The sequence below is a fragment of the Halichoerus grypus genome, chromosome 14, assembly GCF_964656455.1.
Source record: "Halichoerus grypus chromosome 14, mHalGry1.hap1.1, whole genome shotgun sequence".
In the NCBI taxonomy this organism is placed as follows: Eukaryota; Metazoa; Chordata; class Mammalia; order Carnivora; family Phocidae; genus Halichoerus; species Halichoerus grypus.
This window is the reverse complement of record NC_135725.1, coordinates 41,963,752-41,983,184: the sequence shown is the minus strand read 5'-3', so window position 1 is coordinate 41,983,184 and position 19,433 is coordinate 41,963,752. Positions and strand designations below refer to the sequence as shown.

At 39.1% G+C, this 19,433-nt stretch overlaps 1 protein-coding gene across 4 annotated transcripts in view; it reads left to right on the top strand.

Moving 5' to 3' along the window:
- TTC39B (tetratricopeptide repeat domain 39B) overlaps positions 1–13,963 on the top strand; it is a 125,989-nt gene extending 112,026 nt beyond the window's left edge. For all 4 annotated transcript variants that reach the window (XM_036073427.2, XM_078061212.1, XM_078061211.1 and 1 more), the window contains 3 exons: positions 1,693–1,810; positions 3,478–3,594; positions 6,714–13,963. In XM_036073427.2, the coding sequence (XP_035929320.1) occupies positions 1,693–1,810; positions 3,478–3,594; positions 6,714–6,804 (326 nt within the window). In that variant the 3' untranslated portion in view covers positions 6,805–13,963. The remainder of the gene's footprint in view (positions 1–1,692; positions 1,811–3,477; positions 3,595–6,713) is intronic.
- Positions 13,964–19,433: the final 5,470 nt, after the last annotated feature.

Genomic DNA, 19,433 nt, shown 5'->3' with positions numbered 1-19,433 from the left:
AAGCATTCAGGTTTTAAGGGAAAATAATCATCTGACAGAGAGTACTCTGTGGTCTGAGGAAATAATAGTTTTGCTAAGGTTTGGAGGAAGGTGGTATCTTCGGACCCATTTTCCATATCCTTAACTTATGATCTAATAAAAGCTAAGTGCAGCTTTAGTGGTACTTTAATTTTCCATAGTTTTATGTCGGTTCCTCAGCAAAACCATCATGCACTGAGCACCAGAATTTCATGCTAAGACAAACTGTCATAAAATGCTAATACAGAACTCAATAGAATGCACAAAAATGATACTAAAAACTAGCATCCAGTTTGGACCCTAAGGGTTTTGTTCTAGGCCTGGAAAGATATTGCTTCTTATATATGTATTTCAGTGAGCATCCATGATTAGAAACATATAGATATGTTTGTGTGTGTGTGTGTGTGTGTGTGTGGCCGAGGGGGTGGGGGGGAGCTGAAAAATGGTCCTTAAGTAATAGGAATATCAACTTGATGTTGATATCTGTGATTCTTCTTGGTGAATGAACTATCAGAGCTTGGAAGTGAGAGGTGAATATCAGCTGTTTTTAGCGCCTAGAAGTAAAGTGACCTCCTTCCAGTTGGTTAAGTAGCATCATTAACCTCCCATAAACAAGCAGTTTACGAACTCAAAACACCAGCATGTGTTAATGGTGATTTCTGAGGTTTGTACTGAAAGCAGGGGAGTCTCAATATGAGGACTCCCAGGCCTCAGTGGTTCGGTTTACTCCCTGTCCCACCCCCTGTATTGTCACAGCCGGAAATGTATAAATTATCAGTCTGTCTTGGGAACGACTAAGTTGCAGTCACTTGAGAAAGCTCCCCAATTCAAAAGTGTTAGATGTGAAATGTCTACCTTTGTCAGGTTGGTGTCACACGAGATATGGTTCCTTTTGTTTAATATTCTACAGCCTTGGGCTGTAGAAGGCGAAGAGTCATTTTCAAAAGGGAAAACGTGGTGAAAGAAAACCCTTTATGTTAGCCTCAAGCACTTGCACGTTCGTGAGGGTTTTGGGTAACTTGCATGTACTTGGGAACCGTTTTGTCTGATTTTATGACAGAATTTCCCCCCAAAAGAACAAAACCTGGGAGAATTGATAAGTTGTTAACAGAATGGTCTGGAGAGGGTATTCTACTTCCTGAATTTTTAATGGGTAGGAAGCCATCTGCTTCTCCATATGGAAGTGTTATCCTCCCCTGCGTGAAGCCAGCAGGGTTAGAAATCAGAGCCACAGGGGGAGGCAGCCTTCTTGCTCCTCACTGCTTGACCTTTTGTAGAATTAATACAGCTCTTACTTTATTTAGAGTTCAGAGTTCCTATTGTACAGCTAAGGCCACCTAACTCAGAGAATGAGCACTGAGCACCTGAAGAAAGATTTTCAAGTGGATAGATGTTCAAGTTCTATTTCAATAAAATGGTGTATTAAGGTAGTAAGCTGCCTCTTCTTTTAATTTAAAATATTTTCATTGTGTTTTATTAAGTGAAGCATAACAAATGCTAGAAATATTTTCCTTACTTTTCAGTGATCCCCCCAAAACCTCGTAGCTATTCGTTCTCCCTCTTCCTTGGGGTTTTATTTATTTATTTAATTAATTTATTTTATTTTTTATTTTTCCTTGGGATGTTAAAAAGTGGTTTTCCTTTTGTGTGTGCTTTCTGTTTGTTTGGCTTTAGACATAAGCGACTACTCTGTGGACGACGACTGCTTAGTGAAGCTGCTGAAGGGCTGCTGCCTGAAGAACCTACAGCGGCCCCTGCAGGCCGAACTGTGCTTCAATCACGTCATCCAAAGGTACAGACAAACCGGGAGGCCGAGCGGAGTGCGGATTGCGGTTTCCAGGGAATTGCTGGGAGAGAGTGACGTGCTCTCCCGCTGCGAGTGTTCGCTGTTACCAGGAAGAGAATCCAGTAGTGCTCTCTTTGTCCTTTGAGACTAGACTTGGAGCCTAAGTAGGACATGGCTTTATGCATTTCTACTTGGTGTTGAAGGGGAACACTAAGTTCCATGAAAACTAAACACTAGCTTAGGTGAGAATGTCAGAGGACTGGTGAGGACTGGTGTCCTTATAAAGAGGAAAGGGACCATGTCTTTTTCCCAAATAAGTAATCTACTGTTTTTAGTAAACATGTTAAAGAAGTAGCCATTGATAAAAAAAAAAAAAAATTAAAAAAAAAAGTATCCATTGAATTCAATTTTACTGGTGTTTCTGGAAGGATCAAAAGGGTGACCCATTTGAGCTATGTGTTACGTTTATCGAATCTACAGTGAATTGTTTGCTCATGTGTTTTGTAATTTTGGATCGTGAGCTCCCCTTCAGTGGGGTTTTATCTCGAGACACCTATGAGGCTAGGATGGAAGAAGAGTCTCTAAAGTGATTTTGATTTTATTTCTGCCAGGTGCCCCCAAAACTTTTTCAGCCCAGGCCCACTTTCATGTTAATGTCATTGCCTAGAGGTTCTTGGATCCTTTGGGCCACGTAAACTTGAATTGCAAATTCATGTGAGGACAAGCCTATTGGTTATTAATTTCCCATGGAATGTGTTTTTTCCTTCCAACCTGGATGCAGGCCGAGGAGCCAAGTGCCCGTGGCTTCCTCCTCTGCCAGTGAGTGGGTTTTTCCAATCTGCCCTTTCTCTGATGGAGAATGGCCCCAGCTTTATATAGAGGTCTCAGGCTCTGCTCTTCTGTGGACTCAAGGCCTCATCTGCGTGGACACTGAGATATAAAGCCCTGGTTGATTAAGGCTGAAACAGATCCCAGGACTACTTTGACATCATCCACACACTTAGAGTTCTGGCTTTGTTTTGTGTTCAGTTTGAGAGTTTTTCTTACGTTCTTGTGAGCTTAGTTATGCATTTGGAAGGGCATTACTTATATATATATATTTTTTATTGCTTCTTGATGTTTTATGGTCAGATTTCATAATATTGCTGAAAACAGAAGTGTCGACCACTTATTTATTGACTTTTTTTTTAGCCTTATAGGACTTAACAATATAAGGTAATACAGTGTTTTTATTTCATAGCCTTGTGCTCGCTTCGGCAGCACATATACTAAAATATTTCTTAGCCTTATAAGACTTAACAATATAAAGTAATACAGTGTTCTTATTTCTAAATGGAGTCATTTGCTGAACACATTCATTTTTTAGGAGGATGACTTTGTCCTTTCCAGGGTTAATCTTTGAAGATCTGCATGCATTCATCTTCCTAAGGGTCGTAAACAATGCTCAGTACTGGATTTAGATCAAAGAATAAAATAAAAGATGAATATATTCAAAACAAACTATTTATTGCCATCGTTTATTAGATTCCTTGATTGTATAATGACAGTTCTCTCTGGTAATAGGCTTAGTGCTGCACCTGTTTTCTGAGGAATGGGGAAAGTACATACATTGAAAAAGAATGATTTGTTTCTTGTTCTGTTAAGACTTAATCACTTTTCTTTCACTCTTTTAGTGAAAAGCTACTGAAGTATGATCACTATCTAGTGCCCTTTACTCTGTTTGAGCTGGCCTTTTTGTACAAAAGCCAAGGGGAAATTGACAAGGCCATAAAGACCCTAGAAACTGCAAGGTAAGTGACGATGGCAGCTTTTCCTGCTTGCTGTGGAGTCAGGAACATGGACACTCGTGTAACCACAGCAGTAATATTGTATACTTAGAAGTTAAAACATGAATGAAAAATGAGTAATAATGTTATGCTCATGACTTTTGCTGTAGTTGTGCTATTTCCAGCCTTTTTAATGCCTGGCCCTATGACTGTTTACAAGTGTTGTGATTGTGGGCATCTCTATGCCAGACTTCTAAGCTATTCTCTTCTGGATTGGGGTTGGCAGATGTTTTCTGTAAAGGGCCAGATAGTAAGTGTATTTGGTTTTACAGTATAAGGTCTCATTGCAACTTCTAATTGTATTGAAGCAGCCACAGAAGACAGCTTGTAAATAAATGGGTATATCTGGATTTGGCCATTATTTGGGTCACAGTTTGCTGACCCTTGGTGTCTTCAACCATATCTCTCGTTTCCCTGAAGGGCCGCTGATTGGAAGAAGCCCTCTGGATCTTTCCCTGGCTCTCTTTTCTTTCTGTCTACTGTGGTAATTTCAAAGCATTTTCATTTCTGCTAGACAATGGCTCTCAGACTTGTGATCACGGCTCATTTAAAACCCTGTGGTCTGTTTGCCTTGAATACTTCTTACAGGAGAAAGAATGACATAATAGCTTTAAGCCATAAATAGCTTAGTGATTCATTGGTTTGTTCATTTACTCAAATTCAGCGAGTATTCACTGAGCACTTATTATGTGCCAGACACTAGTAAAGGCTCTAGACAGACATCTATACATAAACAGGCAACGTTTCCTCTTGCTTAGTTAGAGGGAGATGTTGAATAAGCCAACAAGTAGGAAAACCAGCAATGGTATATGCTTTGCTGAGATTTATAGTATGATATGGAGTCCCTGGGTATTACCTTAAATTGAGTTGAGTCTGGAAGGTTTCCTTGCGGAGATGATATTGTAGTTGAGATTTGCATATTTAAAGCCAGTCTTGAGAAGATCAGTCACCAAAAGACTGGGTGGGGAGCATTCCTGGCTGAAGCCACAGCTAGGAAACCTATAAACTGGCAGTTGAGCCACTAGATAGTACATGATGCTCTTTACTGAAATGGGGTATGCTTAGAAGAGCAGGTTCCAGGAAAGGAAAAAACATACTTCTGTTTAGGACCGTGGGATTTTGAGGTGCTCGTTGGGTGTCCATGTGGAGACGGACAAAATATACAAGCATGGAGTTCAGTGGAAACATTAAGGCTGAATGTAGAGATTTCAAAGTCACCTGCACAGAGACAGTGATATTTAAAGCCATGATACTTGAAGTGATTCTGGGAAAATAATATAACTAGAGAGAAAGGTTCAGCACAGAGCCTTGGGATATGCCATCATTTTAGACATGAAACAATAAGATTAAGAAGAAGTGGCCAGTGAGTTAGGAGGACATCCGGGAAAGCCAAGTGAACAAAGTGTTTCAAAGAGAAGCGAGTGGTCATTTGTGAGGATGGCTGCTGAGAGGTCAAGCAAGGTGAGTCCAGAGAAGTGGCTGCTGAACCTGGCAGCATGAAGATCATCAGTGACTTTGACCTGTGAGGGGAGAAAATGGAGTCAGCTACTTCAGGCAACTTTTCAGGATGTTTTCCTGTGAATAAAGCCTAGTAATGGGAAAGAAGCTTTGGGGGCATCACGGAACCGAGAGAGGGTGCTGCTGCTGCTAATTTTTTTAAAGGGTGATATTAGGGGCGCCTGGGGGACTCAGTCAGTTGGGCATCTGCCTTCGGCTCAGGTCATGATCCCTGGGTCCTGGGATGGAGCCCCGCATCGGGCTCCCTGCTCCGCGGGGAGCCTGCTTCTCCCTCTCCCTCTGCTGTTCCCCCTGCTTGTGCTCTCTCTCTCTCTCTCTCCAAATAAATAAAAATCTTTAAAAAAAAATAAAGGGTGATATCAGAGTGAGTCACTTTTAAAGCTAATTTTGTTGAGAGTGAGAATGACTCATATTTCAGCTGACATGTATGTATCTTCAAATCTAGCTATTGGAAAATTAGGGACTCTCATTACTATTGTTTGCAGTATTCATTGTTTGGACCTACTTGGTGTTACCTAAGCAATGCACAATAAGACAAATTTATAATGATGAAAATAAAAGATTGGTAATACACTACTAAAAAGGAAGACCACCAGTGATCAAAAGTCACCACTAACTCAAGCCAGTGCTAATGAAGCCACCGTAAACAGACTTCCCAATATTTTCAAGACTTTCAATTGTCTGCATTTTCCCTTATTCTGTTGGAGCTTCTCAAAGTTGCCAAAATTAGTGGCCAGGCATTTAGGAAAATACTCAATTACATCCTCTGGTAACCCGTATTGTGAATAGTAACCCTTATCAAGGTTACCAGTGAGCAGCTCTTAGCCCTCTCTAAAATGAAGGGCTGTAGAAGGACAGTATTGCCATGCAAAGGAGTTACAGTTCACCCACGGGCCAAGGTGGTATGTGAAAGCAGGAGCCCAAAGTCAAAGCCATTCTGCTGTGCCGATTCTTAACAATTCTAGCAGACGGAAGTGAACACGGATGAGCTAAGTAAACATTTTAACTAATCTGCGGATTTCTATGGCCCCTTCTGACATTGTCCCACAACTGTTGGCCAAACGATTGATATTTGCCTGTGAGAATTGGAGTAAGTAATTTTGGTATCACCACATAATCCTGATTTCTTTGTTGTAGTTGTTTCATGAGGGTTTCAGTGTGATTTCTCTGGGGGGGGGGGTGGTGATTGATAATGTTCACGTGAAGCTGCCTTAAAATTCCTGGTTTAGAGAAGGAAGTCAACTATTTAGGAATAGTTCACAAAATTTGTTAAACCCTCTTCATAAGCTTCTGGCTGTGTTTGTGAATGGCTTGGTCATTAAATAGGAACTTGCTACTCAAAGTATGACTTTCAAATCACTGCCAGGAAGCTTCTAGAAATAGAGAATATTGCCATCCTCCTTCGCTCACAGGATTGGAATCTACATTTTAACAAGATCTGCTGTTAATGCATATTCACGTTTGGAAGCAAATAAGGAATGAAGATGAGAAGAAGGGGAGGTGGTGATGTTTCCCTTGGATACAAAGGGATTTTGACATTACAATTTCATTGTTATTTTCTTTAGAAACAACTACAAAGATTACTCCATGGAGTCCAGGCTACACTTCCGAATTCAGGCAGCTCTTCACCTCTGGAAAAAAACTTCCTCCGATTGATCAGAACACGAAGGATGGAGTTTCCCCTCAGTTAGCACTGACATATGCTCTAGATTAGGCCTTGTATTAAAGTGGAAAAGTGATCTTGTGAATGAGAGACAAAAAACTAATTTTATTGTCAATATTTTTTATCATCTGTATTGTTTACTGTTGGTCTGCATAAATGTTTTTTTTTCCTATGAAACGATGTTCAATGTTCAGTACTGTCTAGAAAATTCTTATATTTTGCCTCTCCAAAAAGAATTTCATATTAGATTTGAATTGGAGAGTAAAGAAGTCTTTTAAAGGACTCAAAGGTACAATAAAGTCTGATTAGATTATTTATTTTTTTAATGTGGAAATTTATGTTTTAGTAGCAAAGGGCTGATAAGTTGAGCCATTTTTAGATTTGTTGGTCAGAGATATTTTGTTGCCTAGTATTTAAATTTAAGAGGGGAAATAAAAATCACTTACATTCAAAATAGATTAACAATAACCTGAAGTCTCCTGAACAAGACAGGCAGTGGGTGTGAATAGGGATAGGATAGTGTCCTTAATGGGTTGAAGGGAACTGTATCTAGAAAAGATGGTGAAATATTAGGTTTTGGGGTTTTTTTATTCTTCATGTAAGTTAAAGGTGGTGACATTTTTGAGCGACTATCCTTATTTTGAATGTACTTAAATCTATTATAATAACAAAATTCAAAAAACTCTGTCTAAACGGAAGAAAAAGTCATATTTTAGAAATTATCCTCAACCTTAGCCATGAGAGTCTAAAATACATACGTTGATTATTTTTTCTATAGGAAGCAAAGTTCCTGCTGCTTTAAATGGTATGTAAAATATCAATAATTTTTATACTCATGATGTTGGTGAGTAAGATCTAATTTTCTAATCTGTCTAGCACTGTGATGGTTCCTTGTAAATATCTGGACCACGCTTTGTCCTTTATCTGGGAAACACAATCAGGGCAGAATGTGGGGCAGAGCCTGGCTCTGGTACTGCTTAGCAGTCACTGGGGTGACCTCTAGGGAGCCCCCTGCTCTCTGCATCAGCATATTTTCCTCATCTGTGAAATGGAAAAAGAACAGATGAATTTTCAAGGTCTCTTTTGGTTTTATAACTGTGAGTCTGTGTATTAGGCATTTTCAGCAAACAGTGTCAAACTGTTTAACTCAAGCTGTTAGCACAAAGTGCGTGTCTTATTCTACAATCATCTCTGTCTACCCCCACTCCGCCCCCCATATGTTGGGGTTAATGACAGGGTTGCATCCAGGGCGAGGAAAAATAATTCATGGATCCATAAATCAGGGTGTGGTCCTATTTCTGTTCTATTTTGAAGAGTAACTTATCATGGAAACCTCTGTAGTTTAACAGAACATCCCCAGATTGGGATCTGGAGCCCACCTGTGCTAGTCAGTAGTTCCTTGATGTGGATGGAGTACGTCCTTCATTCTTTCTGTGACTCCCATTTCCCCGGGGGGGGGGGGGGGGCGAAAGCAACACAACTGCTTGGTGCTCGTGGCGGCTCAATTAGATGATGCGTAGGATAGCTTTTGGTAAACTGTGAAAGTCTATATGAATATATGAGTTGCCGTAATAATTATGGTTTTTATGCACTGATTACAATACCAACACAAAAATATTGGCTGAGTTTGTGGCCTCTGCTGTAAAATGAAGGAAGTGCAGAAATTCAAACACCTTTAAATTTATTCATGTGTTTGTCACTGACAATAACGCAGATTATGAATTTGCTCCTTGCTGTTCATTCCCTGCTATGCGAGTCTGCACCCGGCAGGTATTTTGGTCTCGTTTTCTTTAAGGTGCTAATTCTTGACCAATACTGAAGATACGTTTCCAGTGGAAGATGATTAATACAACTTGAGTCAGAGAACTAGCCCTTCAGAGAGCATGGTGGGAGCTCTCACTATGTGCTATTAATATGAATTACGTAGCTTTATTTTAGGTCCAGGCGAGAGGAAATAAAATGAACTGTTATTACAATATCAGCAGTGGAAATATGTTTAATAATTATTTTGTATACAACTTGAGAAATAGTTTATAAATTCCATAGAAGAGCTTTGGTAGCATTACTTTTTTAAAGTATAAATACACCCACGTTGTTTTTGTGAGAAGCTGCAGGTCAGAGCGAAAGTCAGTAAAAACTTATCTTTCTGGTATAATTTGAGAACTATATGAGCTATTGCGGTTATTTTTATTTTATTTTAACTCTGCATTACCAAACAAATATAAAAGAAATTCCTGTATCTCATTAAAATTTGTCTTTTATTTTTTCTTCTATTGTTTTTATTTTTACTTCCTCTTCTTCTTATTTAAGTTCAATTAACCAACATATAGAACATCATTAGCTTCAGATGTAGTTCAGTAATTTATCAGTTGCATATAACACCCAGTGCTCATCACCTTAATGCCCATCACCCAGTTACCCCATCCCCTCACCCACCTCCCCTCCAGCAACCCTCAGTTTCTTTCCCATAGTTAAGAGCCTCTCATGGTTTGTCTCCCTCTCTGATTTCTTCCCATTCGTTTTTCCCTCCCTTCCCCTGTGATCCTGTGCGCTGTTTCTATCATTCCTCATGTGAGTGAAACCATACGATAATTGTCTTTCTTTGATTGTCCTATTCTTTTTATAGTTACCTGATAATATGGATAATCTATCCATTGACTGTTTAATTGTTGTAATATCATAAACACTACAAATATTTATCTGTTTCCTGGCCTGTTCCTGATACCCTGGTGGCACCAGTTTCATGTGGCATCAGCTAATATTGCATTTTTGGAGTTACTTTGGATTCAGGGTGCTTTGTGAAGAATGAGTGCTGAAGTGACAACATTTTATCTAATGTTTGGAGGGGCATATGTGATGGGTTTGGGCTGCCAATGTGTCTGACAGTTTGTGCAATTTGTGTAGTTTTTGGTATAATTTTCTTTTTTTTTTTTTTAAATGGAGAGCCAGGGTTTTGATTAGTGCTGTACAAATTTTAAGACTGAAGCAGAGGTTCTGCTTTGTAGGATCAGTGACAAGAAGGGCATTATTGATACTTAATGGAAGATTAACTACATCAACTCCTATATGGACATATATTTGAATGTTTCTGTGCTTCTCCTGGATACAAGAAAGTCTCAGGATACATAGGAAAAGGAAGTTCATTGATTCTGTTTCCTCTCCAAGTGGGTAGAAGCTGTAGGGAGGTGAACTTCAAATTAATCAGTGTCAAGGAATATTTTTAATCATGGAAGCAATCTAACAGTATAACTATCTGGCAAAGTAGGCAGGTTAGCAGAGCTATGTGACTGTCATTCCTACCTGGCCTGGGAACTTAGAGTTGAACTTTGAGGTCACTCTATGAGTCTTTGATAAGGGCTTCATATCAGTGGGATGTATATAAAGAAGGTTTCCCCCCTTTTGAAGACAAGTGAGTATTTCTTCTTTTGACACTACTGGAAACACAGTTACATTGTGATAGGCACTAATAGTCCCTATGGTCATTATGATTCTACTTCTCATCCTTCCTTTAAAGTGACTGAAAATAATAATTGAAAAGGTCTTTGTGACTAACTGGAAAAATTTTTGAATTACTCTGATTAATTCTTCATTGACTTTTCTTTTTACGTATTTCTGTTTTTCTCTTATTCTCTCCTTCTTTATAAATCATAAATTCAAATGCATTTAGTTAAAATGAGTTAATGAAGACTCTAGTGATTATATAGATGCCCTAAGATTTTGTGATTCATAGGGCCTGGAATGGGTCTTGGGAAATTATCTCCTCCCCTCTGCCCACCCCGCCAGCCTCTGGATGGTGTTGTTTCCCCTCAGTCCTACTCTGTCCACTATGGTGGCCACTGGCCCCATGGGACTCTTGAGCCCTTGAAATGAGGCCAGTGGCCTGTGTTGGAATGATGCCAAGTGTCAGGGAGTGCTCATTTATATGTGCTGCAGTTCTGTTTAAAGAAAAGGCCTCCCAAAAGCATGCTTCCTGAAGTTCTGGCTTTTACTTGCTGTCTACTATGATCACCCAATCACCATAGGTGTATTTTCAATTCTGGTTCAAATATGTATCTGTGAGGTTTGCTTTTTCTGAAGTTCAAGTGCCCATGAACTTTCATTTCATCATTTTATTCTGCAGATGATCAAGGTCACCTTTGATCCTTCTCCACTCTCCCAGAGCTCCTCAGATATTAGACTGAGACTTATTTTTAACATTATTATTTTAATCTGATTTTACAAACATTCCTCGCTTTTTCAGATGCAACAGCACAAACTATTAGAGTTGTAGAATGACTCACCTTTGAGATATTAGTAGGTTTTATGATTAAAATAATATATATATATATATATATATATATATATATATATATATATTTTTTTTTTTTTTTTTTCCCTTTAAGTAGGCTCCACACCCAGTGTGGGGCCCAACGTGGGGCTTGAACTCATGACCTGAGATCAAGACCTGAGCTGAAATCAAGAGCTGGATGCTTAATTGACTGAGCCACCTAGGCACCCCTAAAATAATATTTTCTAAGGTTAACATTATTCTGAAAAATTTGGTGTCCAATATTGAAACATTATTAATGTTTCAACATTGACAGCTATGCCAATATGACTATTTAAGGAATATTAGGCCTTAGCTACCCACTTATAATTTGGCAGATAGTTTATTTAAAGTTATATATTTTAAGCCTTTTGGTGCCTATTACTAGTATTTTTATTGTGTATGATATACTTAAGTGATATGTATTCATGTAATTGACATATTTTTAATCTCTGTAGACATGTCTAGATCAGATAGGTAGGTAGATAGAAAATAGCTTATAAATATGAAATGGACAATGTTTTATCCTGCTCTTTCAGAAAGAGTGGTGGATTTTCTCCAGATTGTCTCCCCTCCTGCAGACCAGTTATTTATATATTTTTCTTTATGTATTTGATTGCTTGTTTGAAACCCTGTTCCCACTTCCCATTGTTGATAGCTTTGTCTTTTTTATATCTGCTGTTAGATTTCATTACTTCAGATTGTTGAACTTGAAATGTAAGGAAGGACACATCAGAATTTATCATGAGGGAGAATACCTTCTCTGCTGAGCAGTTGCTATCTGATTTTGATGGCGTGGAAGTCCATTCCAATCTGTTTATGACTTGAAAACTGCAGAAAGAAATGTTGCAAGGACTAGTTAGTGGATTCAGAAGGCTGAGCAGGTTCTTGGCCTGATCCATCCCAAAGGGCTGGGTGGATCTAGCTTTGGTGGAAGTCTAACCCCCATTCTGTCCAGTTTATAAATGTATCAGACAGTAATACTGTAACCCGACCTTGCATGGAAAAATCCAGCAGCTGCCTCACTGTATTTAATAAAGAATGCATACAGATGCCTACATCAGGTATTTAATAGGAAATCTCAAGGTACTTTGAAGTATAATGCTAAGCTTTATAAAGTAAAACTTGTATGTTAATACACAATACACCTTGTATGTTAATTCAGTAGTTCTTAGAAACACACAGTTTAAGTGATGAATGTAAGGGATGCTGGCATATCCCGGTGGGAGCTTTGGTTTTATTGCTACTTAATATTTTTGAGTAAATTTGTTTTAATTATTGGTAGTCTCTTGGACACTATTTAGGAAAAAAAAAGTTGGTCTCAGTGTAACAGAACTGATAGCCAGAGAAATTGGATACAATGAACATGTTAAAGAATATTGCTTATTATTTCAGTTTTAAAGGAATTCTGTTATTTTGAAGTGCTGGAAAGTCTTCCTCAATTTGAAGGGATGACACTCCCTGCTTGGGAAATCATACAGACATTTTAATTCATTCTTGTCTTTATTGGAACCAAGTATCCAGGTTAGTAAATGAGTTTAAACAATTTTCATTAATTATTTCACTTTTTACCTGAAACGATTTTATTCTTCATAGTAGACAGTTGCTTTCTAAACAGTGATTTGTTTTTTAAGGAAATACTTTACATGAAAAGACAGATTACAGTAAACATAAATCTTAGGCTATTGATTTAATAGCTGAAGAAAACAGTACCGTTGGGTACTTTGATTTGCAAAAGGAGAACACATGTGTTCCACTGAGATGTGCTGTCCAGAAAAATGACTTCATTCTGAACCAGTGCGTCACATTCCCATGTTGTCTAAGGGGAAAATTTTATAAGTAGGTAGTTTATTATTTATTCTTTTTTTCCCTTGGCTAACTGTTAACATCCCAACACCCGAATGAATACCAGCTGAGGCATTTATATGCTAGTGTTTTAAATATTTATTTGCAAATATTCATAGAACTCTTGAATTTTTTGATGCAAGTTGCTAAATCAGATGTAAAGGTAAAATATATATTTAATAAGTGAGAAGTATTATTTTATTACTGAAATTTATTTCTAAAGCAAATTTATTTTGTAGGTATTTCACTTGGGAAATTTTGCTTTGCCTTAAAACACAAACAAAATAAACCTGTCTTGTGATCTGCTTACCTAAAAACCCTTAATGTTACCTTGCCATGTAGGTGGATTTTGAAATTCTTTGAAAATCTGTATTTTTCACTTTCATTTGGATTAAACAAAAATAGTTAGAGGTCCTAGACTTTGTAAATCAGTGTGTGGTTTCCTGTTGAATCATCAAAGCTACCTGTATGTACTTTATAATTCAATGTTTTATTAATAAAAACTGCCAACGTTTTCTGTCCCTCTTTCTCATCTCATTACACTTGAACTTAGTTTCCTGTCTTTTCCATTCCCAGTGGTCACGGTTTTACAGAGCAAGACATTTTTAGAAATTGAAGATGTGTGAGTTTTATGTAAGATGAATGTGTTAGTAGCATCCATCTGCTGATCAAATAGGCATTGGATCTGGTACCAGAAAGTGAAATAGAGTGTAACTATAAAAGCATTTTATCAATGTAAGTCAGGAAGAAAGAAGAAAACTGTGAACTTCTGATATTTTTAATATGAAAACTGTGTTCCCAATGAGTATTTGCTTGCTGCCTTTGTGTTAATGTTATCACCTATGATTTGTAAGCTAATGCTGATATGACATCCACATTTTCAACATGAAGACAACAGTTCCTGTAGCATATTTTTAACATTAAGACATTTTTGAAAACAGATGTCATCTTAGAAGTTGTATTTTTTAAGTGCAAATAAATCATCCCAACTTGAAAGTCAACATGCTTTATTTTTCATTCTTCAGTATTACAGAATACTCTGCATTATTAGATGCATGCTTAAGTTGCCAGGTATTCTCAGAATTCTATATTCTCATATTGCTACAACTCCTTTACCTACAATGTGCAATTGAATTGTTATATTGTTATTTAAGTAAATTCCACTTGATGAAATTAGTCTTATTATGGTTGGTCTACACCAACACAACATCTCTTTTGCTGGCTTCTAATTGTAGTGTGATGGACACTTAACTTTTTGTTTCTTGGTAAGACTTTTTAAAACCTTTTCAGGCAAATGTGAAGGCCTCTATGCCATGTTCTTGACTGAGCATCAGGCATAAAGAGATAAATGGGATGGCACAGTTGTCTTGAGGGAAGATTACCTTCTCTTTCATCTTTTTATAATCTATTTCATAGTTTAGAGGTTTAGATTAGGTGCTAATATGTTCAGTTTAAGGAGGAATCTTTAGCATTCAGTGTAACACAGTGGAAAAAAAATTGGCTTGCTGATTTTGCAAGGTTAGTAGTGTCAGGGAATCAGGAGGTCTGTATTTTTTTTTTTTAATTTTTTTATTGTTATGTTAATCCTCATACATTACATCATTAGTTTTAGGAGGTCTGTATTTGAGGGTGGACTTGTGATCCTGTTCCCCAGCAACTTCACTTCTCTGAACTTTGCCTAACCCCTCTGTAGAATGGGGACAATTTCCCTACCTCATTCAACTGCAGGGAAGATCAAACAAGGAGATACGTAAGAACCACCAACGGGTAACCTGGCGTAAGATGCTTTCTTCTACTCCCTTGCACGAGTTAGGGTAAGCTAACATCTGTCACAAAGCAGGTGTTCCTGCCAGTGGGTGACTTTTCATGTTGTGATTCAGTAACCCAAGTTCTGTGTGGCTCTGCTGTCTTCAGTTCATGGCTGCTAAGGTCACTCTGTCCTTTTGCATCAAGCTGCCAAAGGGGGAAAAGCATGGAGGGTTGTGTGAAGGAGGTGGTGCATGTCATCTGTTCACATTCCATTGGCTAGAGCTCAGTCAACTTGCTTCACCTCATGATGAAATAGGCAGAGGATTGTAGTCTGTGGGCTCAGGTGCCCTAATTCTTTACTCATTTTTAAATTTCATTGCCTCTTTATTGTTCAGTGGTAGGATTTCTTTATTTATCCCGGATACTAGACCTTTGTCAGATACAGGCCTACCTTGTTTTGTTGTGCTTCGCTTTATTGTGCTTCACACATACTAGGTTTTTTACTAATTGAAGGTTTGTGGCAACCCTGCATTGCATAAGTCATTTTTCCAACACTATTTGCTCACTTTGTGTCTTTGTGTCACATTTTGGTAACTCTCTCATTTCAAACTTTTTCATTATTATTGTTTGTCATGGTGACCTATAATCCGCAATCTTTATTGTTACTATTGTCATTGTTTTGGGGTGCCACCATCCCACCCATATAAGATAACAAACTTAATAAATGTTGTGTGTGCTCTGTTAGCTCCACCTACTGGCCGTTCACATCTCTTTCCCTCTCCTCAGGCCTCACTATTACCTGGTACACAATAATGTTGAAATGAGGCCAGTTAATAACCCTACAATAGCTTTTAGGTGTTCAAGTAAAAGGGGGAGTCACACATCTCTCACTTTAAATCAAAAGCTAGAAAAGATTAAGCTTAGTGAGGAAGGCATGTCAAAAGCCGAGCTAGGCTGGAAGCTAGGCCCCTTGTGCCAAACAGCCAAGTTGTGAATGCAGAGGAGAAGTTTTTGAAGGAAATTAAAAGTACAACTCCAGTGAACACACAAATGATAAAATGAAATAGCCCTACTGCTGAGATGGAGAAGGTTTCAGTGGTCTGGATAGAAGATCAAGCCAGCCACAACATTCCCTTCTGCCAAAGCCTAATCCAGAGCAAGGCCTTAACTCTCTTCAATTCTGTGAAAGCTGAGAGAGGTGAGGGAGCTGCGAAGGAAAGTTGGAAGCTGGCAGTGGTTGGGTCATGAGGTCATGAGGTTGAAGGGAAGAAGCCGTCTCCATGACATAAAAGTTCAAAATGAAGCAGCAAGTGCTGATGTAGAAACTGCAGCAAGTTCTCCAGAAGGTCTGGCTGAGATCATTCATGAAGGTGGCTCCATGAAACAATAGATTTTTCAGTATAGATGAAACAGCCTTCTATCGGAGGAAGATGCCATCTAGGACTTTCATAGCTGGATGGAAGTCAATGCCTGGCTTCAAAGTTTCAAAGGACAGACTGACTCTTTTATTAGGGCTAATGCAGCTGATGACTTTACATTGAAGCCAGTGCTCATTTACCATTCTGAAAATCCTAAGGCCCTTAAGAATTATGCTAAATCTACTCTGCCTGTGCTCTGTAAATGGAACAACAAAGTCATGAGACACATGGCAGCACATCTGTTCATAACATGGTTTGCTGAATATTGTCAGCCCACTGTTGAGACCTGCTGCTCAGAAAAAAAGATTCCTTTCAAAATATTACTGCTCATTAACAGTCCAACTGGTCACCCAAGAGCTCTGATGGAGAGGTACAGTGGGATTCATGTTGTTTTTGTGTCTGCTACTATAGCATCCACTCTGCAGCCTAGAGATCAAGGAGTCATTTTGACTTTCAAATCTTACTATTTAAGAGATACATTTTGTAAAAAGGTTGTAGGTGCCATAGATAGTGATTTCTCTGATGGGTCTGGGAAAGTAAATTGAAAACCTAGGAAGGAGTTACCATTCTAAATGCCATTAAGAGCATTCGTGATTCATGGAAAGAGATCAAAATGGCAACATGAGCAAGAGTTTGGAAGAAGTGGATTCCAACTCTCATGGATGAATTTGAGGGGCTCAAGGTTTCAGAGGAGGGAGTAACTGCAGATACGGTAGAAATAGCAAGGGAACTCGAATAATTAGAAGTGGGGCCTGAAGATGTGACTGAATTGATGCATTTTTATGATAATCTTTTTAAGAGAGAGATGGGGGGCACTGGAGGGGCAGAGGGGGAGGGAGAGAGAGAATCTTTTTTTTTTTTTTAAAGATTTTATTTATTTATTTGACAGAGAGAGACACAGCAAGAGAGGGAACACAAGCAGAGGGAGTGGGAGAGAGAGAAGCAGGCTTCCCTCCGAGCAGGGAGCCCGATGTGGGGCTCGATCCCAGGACCCTGGGATACTGACCCGAGCCGAAGGCAGACACTTAACGACTGAGCCACCTAGGCGCCCCAAGAGAGAGAATCTTAAGCAGCCTCCACGCCCAGCATGTGAGCCTGATGCAGGGCTCGATCTCACAACCCTGAGATCATGACCTGAGCTGAAGTTAAGAGTCGGAGGCTTAACTGACTGAGCCATCCAAGTGCCCCTAAGGATAAAATTTTAATGGCTGAGGAGCTGCTTTCTATGGCTGAGCAAAGAAAGTGGTTTCTTGAGATGGAATCTACTTCTGGTGAAGATGCTGTGAAGATTGTTAAAATGACAAGAAAGGACTTAGAATATTGCATGAACTTGGTGAGGCGCAGCAAGGTTTGAGAGGATTGTCTCCAATTTTGAAAGAAGTTCTACTGTGACTAAAATGCTATCAAACAGCATTGCGGGGCATCTGGGTGGCTCAGTTGTTAAGTGTCTGCCTTCGGCTCAGGTCATGATCCCAGGGTCCTGGGATGGAGCCCCACATCGGGCTCCCTGCTCGGCGGGGAGCCTGCTTCTCCCTCTGCCTCTTCCTTCTGCTCCCCAGCTTGTGCGTGCGCTCACTCACTCTCTTCTCTCTCTCTGTCAAATAAATAAAACCTTAAAAAAAAACAACAACAGATCGCATGCTACAGAGAGATTGTTCATGAAAGGAAGAGTCAATCCATGAGGTCAACTTCATTGTTGTCTTATTTGAAGAAACTGCCACAGCCTCCCCAACCGTCAGCAACCATCACTCTGATCAGTCAGCCGCATCAACGTTGAGGCAAGACCCTCCACCAGCAAAAAGATTACAGCTCTGAAAGCTCAGAGGATGGTTAGCATTTTTCAGCAATCAAGTATTTTTTAATTAAGGTATGTACATTGCGTTTTTTAGACATAATGCTATTGCACACATACTAGATAAAAGTACTTTTATATGCCCTGGGAACCAAAAAATTCATTTGACTTGCCTTATTGCAGTGGTCTGGAACTGAATCTGCAAGATCTGCAAGGTCTGCCCGTATATGATTTACAGGTATTTTCTCCCATTCTAGGAGTTGTCTCTTCATTTTTTGGATACTGTCTCTGACACACATCTGAGGGGCAGTTTATCTTTTTTTTTTGGCTGCTTGTGATTTTGGTGTCCTATCTAAGAAACCATCGCCTAACTCAAGGTCATACAGACTCACTCCTATGTGTTCTTCTGGGCATTTTTTATAATTGTAACTCTTACATTTAGGTCTTTGATCCATTTTGAGTTGATTTTTGTGTATGATGTGAAGTCGAGGTTCACCTTCATCCTTTTGCGTGTGAGCATCCAGTGATCCCCTCACCATTTGTTCAAAAGCACACTGGTTTTTATAGCTTTCACCCAGATCGTTCACATTCATCATTTCCATTCATGTTTCGTTGTTCTAAGCATGTCATGTGGTTACGCCCAGCTTCAAGGGGACAGGGAAGTACATTTCTACCACATGTGTCCATAGTTTTAAATTTACATGTTACATTTCCAGCCACACGAGATGACTGGCTTTTTCAGTGTAAGTTCCAAGTCTTTGTGAGGGGAAGGAGGATTATTGGTCTAGCTTGGGAGAGGTTCTGACTCTCCCCTCAGATAACTGTGACCAGGGGAACAGGCTCATTTGGAACAAACGGGGCTGCTGAAAGTTTATCCCTATTGACTGATGAGTGGGATCCTTAAGGGGAAGGGATCATGATGAAGTTAGACTTCCTTGACTTTGTCTATCTCAAATATTGTCTGTGAGTTTGAATCTAATCCCAGTTTAGGTTATTTGAAAACTGATCTACAAGAATCTGTTCCCCGATTGTACTTTTTTTTGGCAAATAATTTATTGAGTTCCTGCTATTCCCTTTAGTCACTGTTCCAGGCACTTGGGGAATATTAGTGAATAAAACAGATTTCTGCCTTCATGGAGATTATATTCTAGTGCGATGAGGCAAACAAACAGTAAATGTGATAACTAAGTTATATAATATGGGGGTTGACAATTTAAAGCCTACAGGCCCACTGTCTGTTTTTGTAAATAAATTGTTACTAGAACATGGCCGCGCCCGTTCATGTATGTATTACCCGTGGTGGCTCTGCCACCACAATGGCAGACTTCAGTAGAGATCTCCCTTGACTTACAATGGGATTACACCCAATAAACCCATTTTAAGTGGAAAATACCCTAAGTCAAAAATGCATTTAATACACCTAACCTGCCAAACATCATAGCTTAGCCTAGCCCACCTTAAACATGCTAGGGACACTTGCATTAGCCTACAGTTGGACAGAATCATCTAACA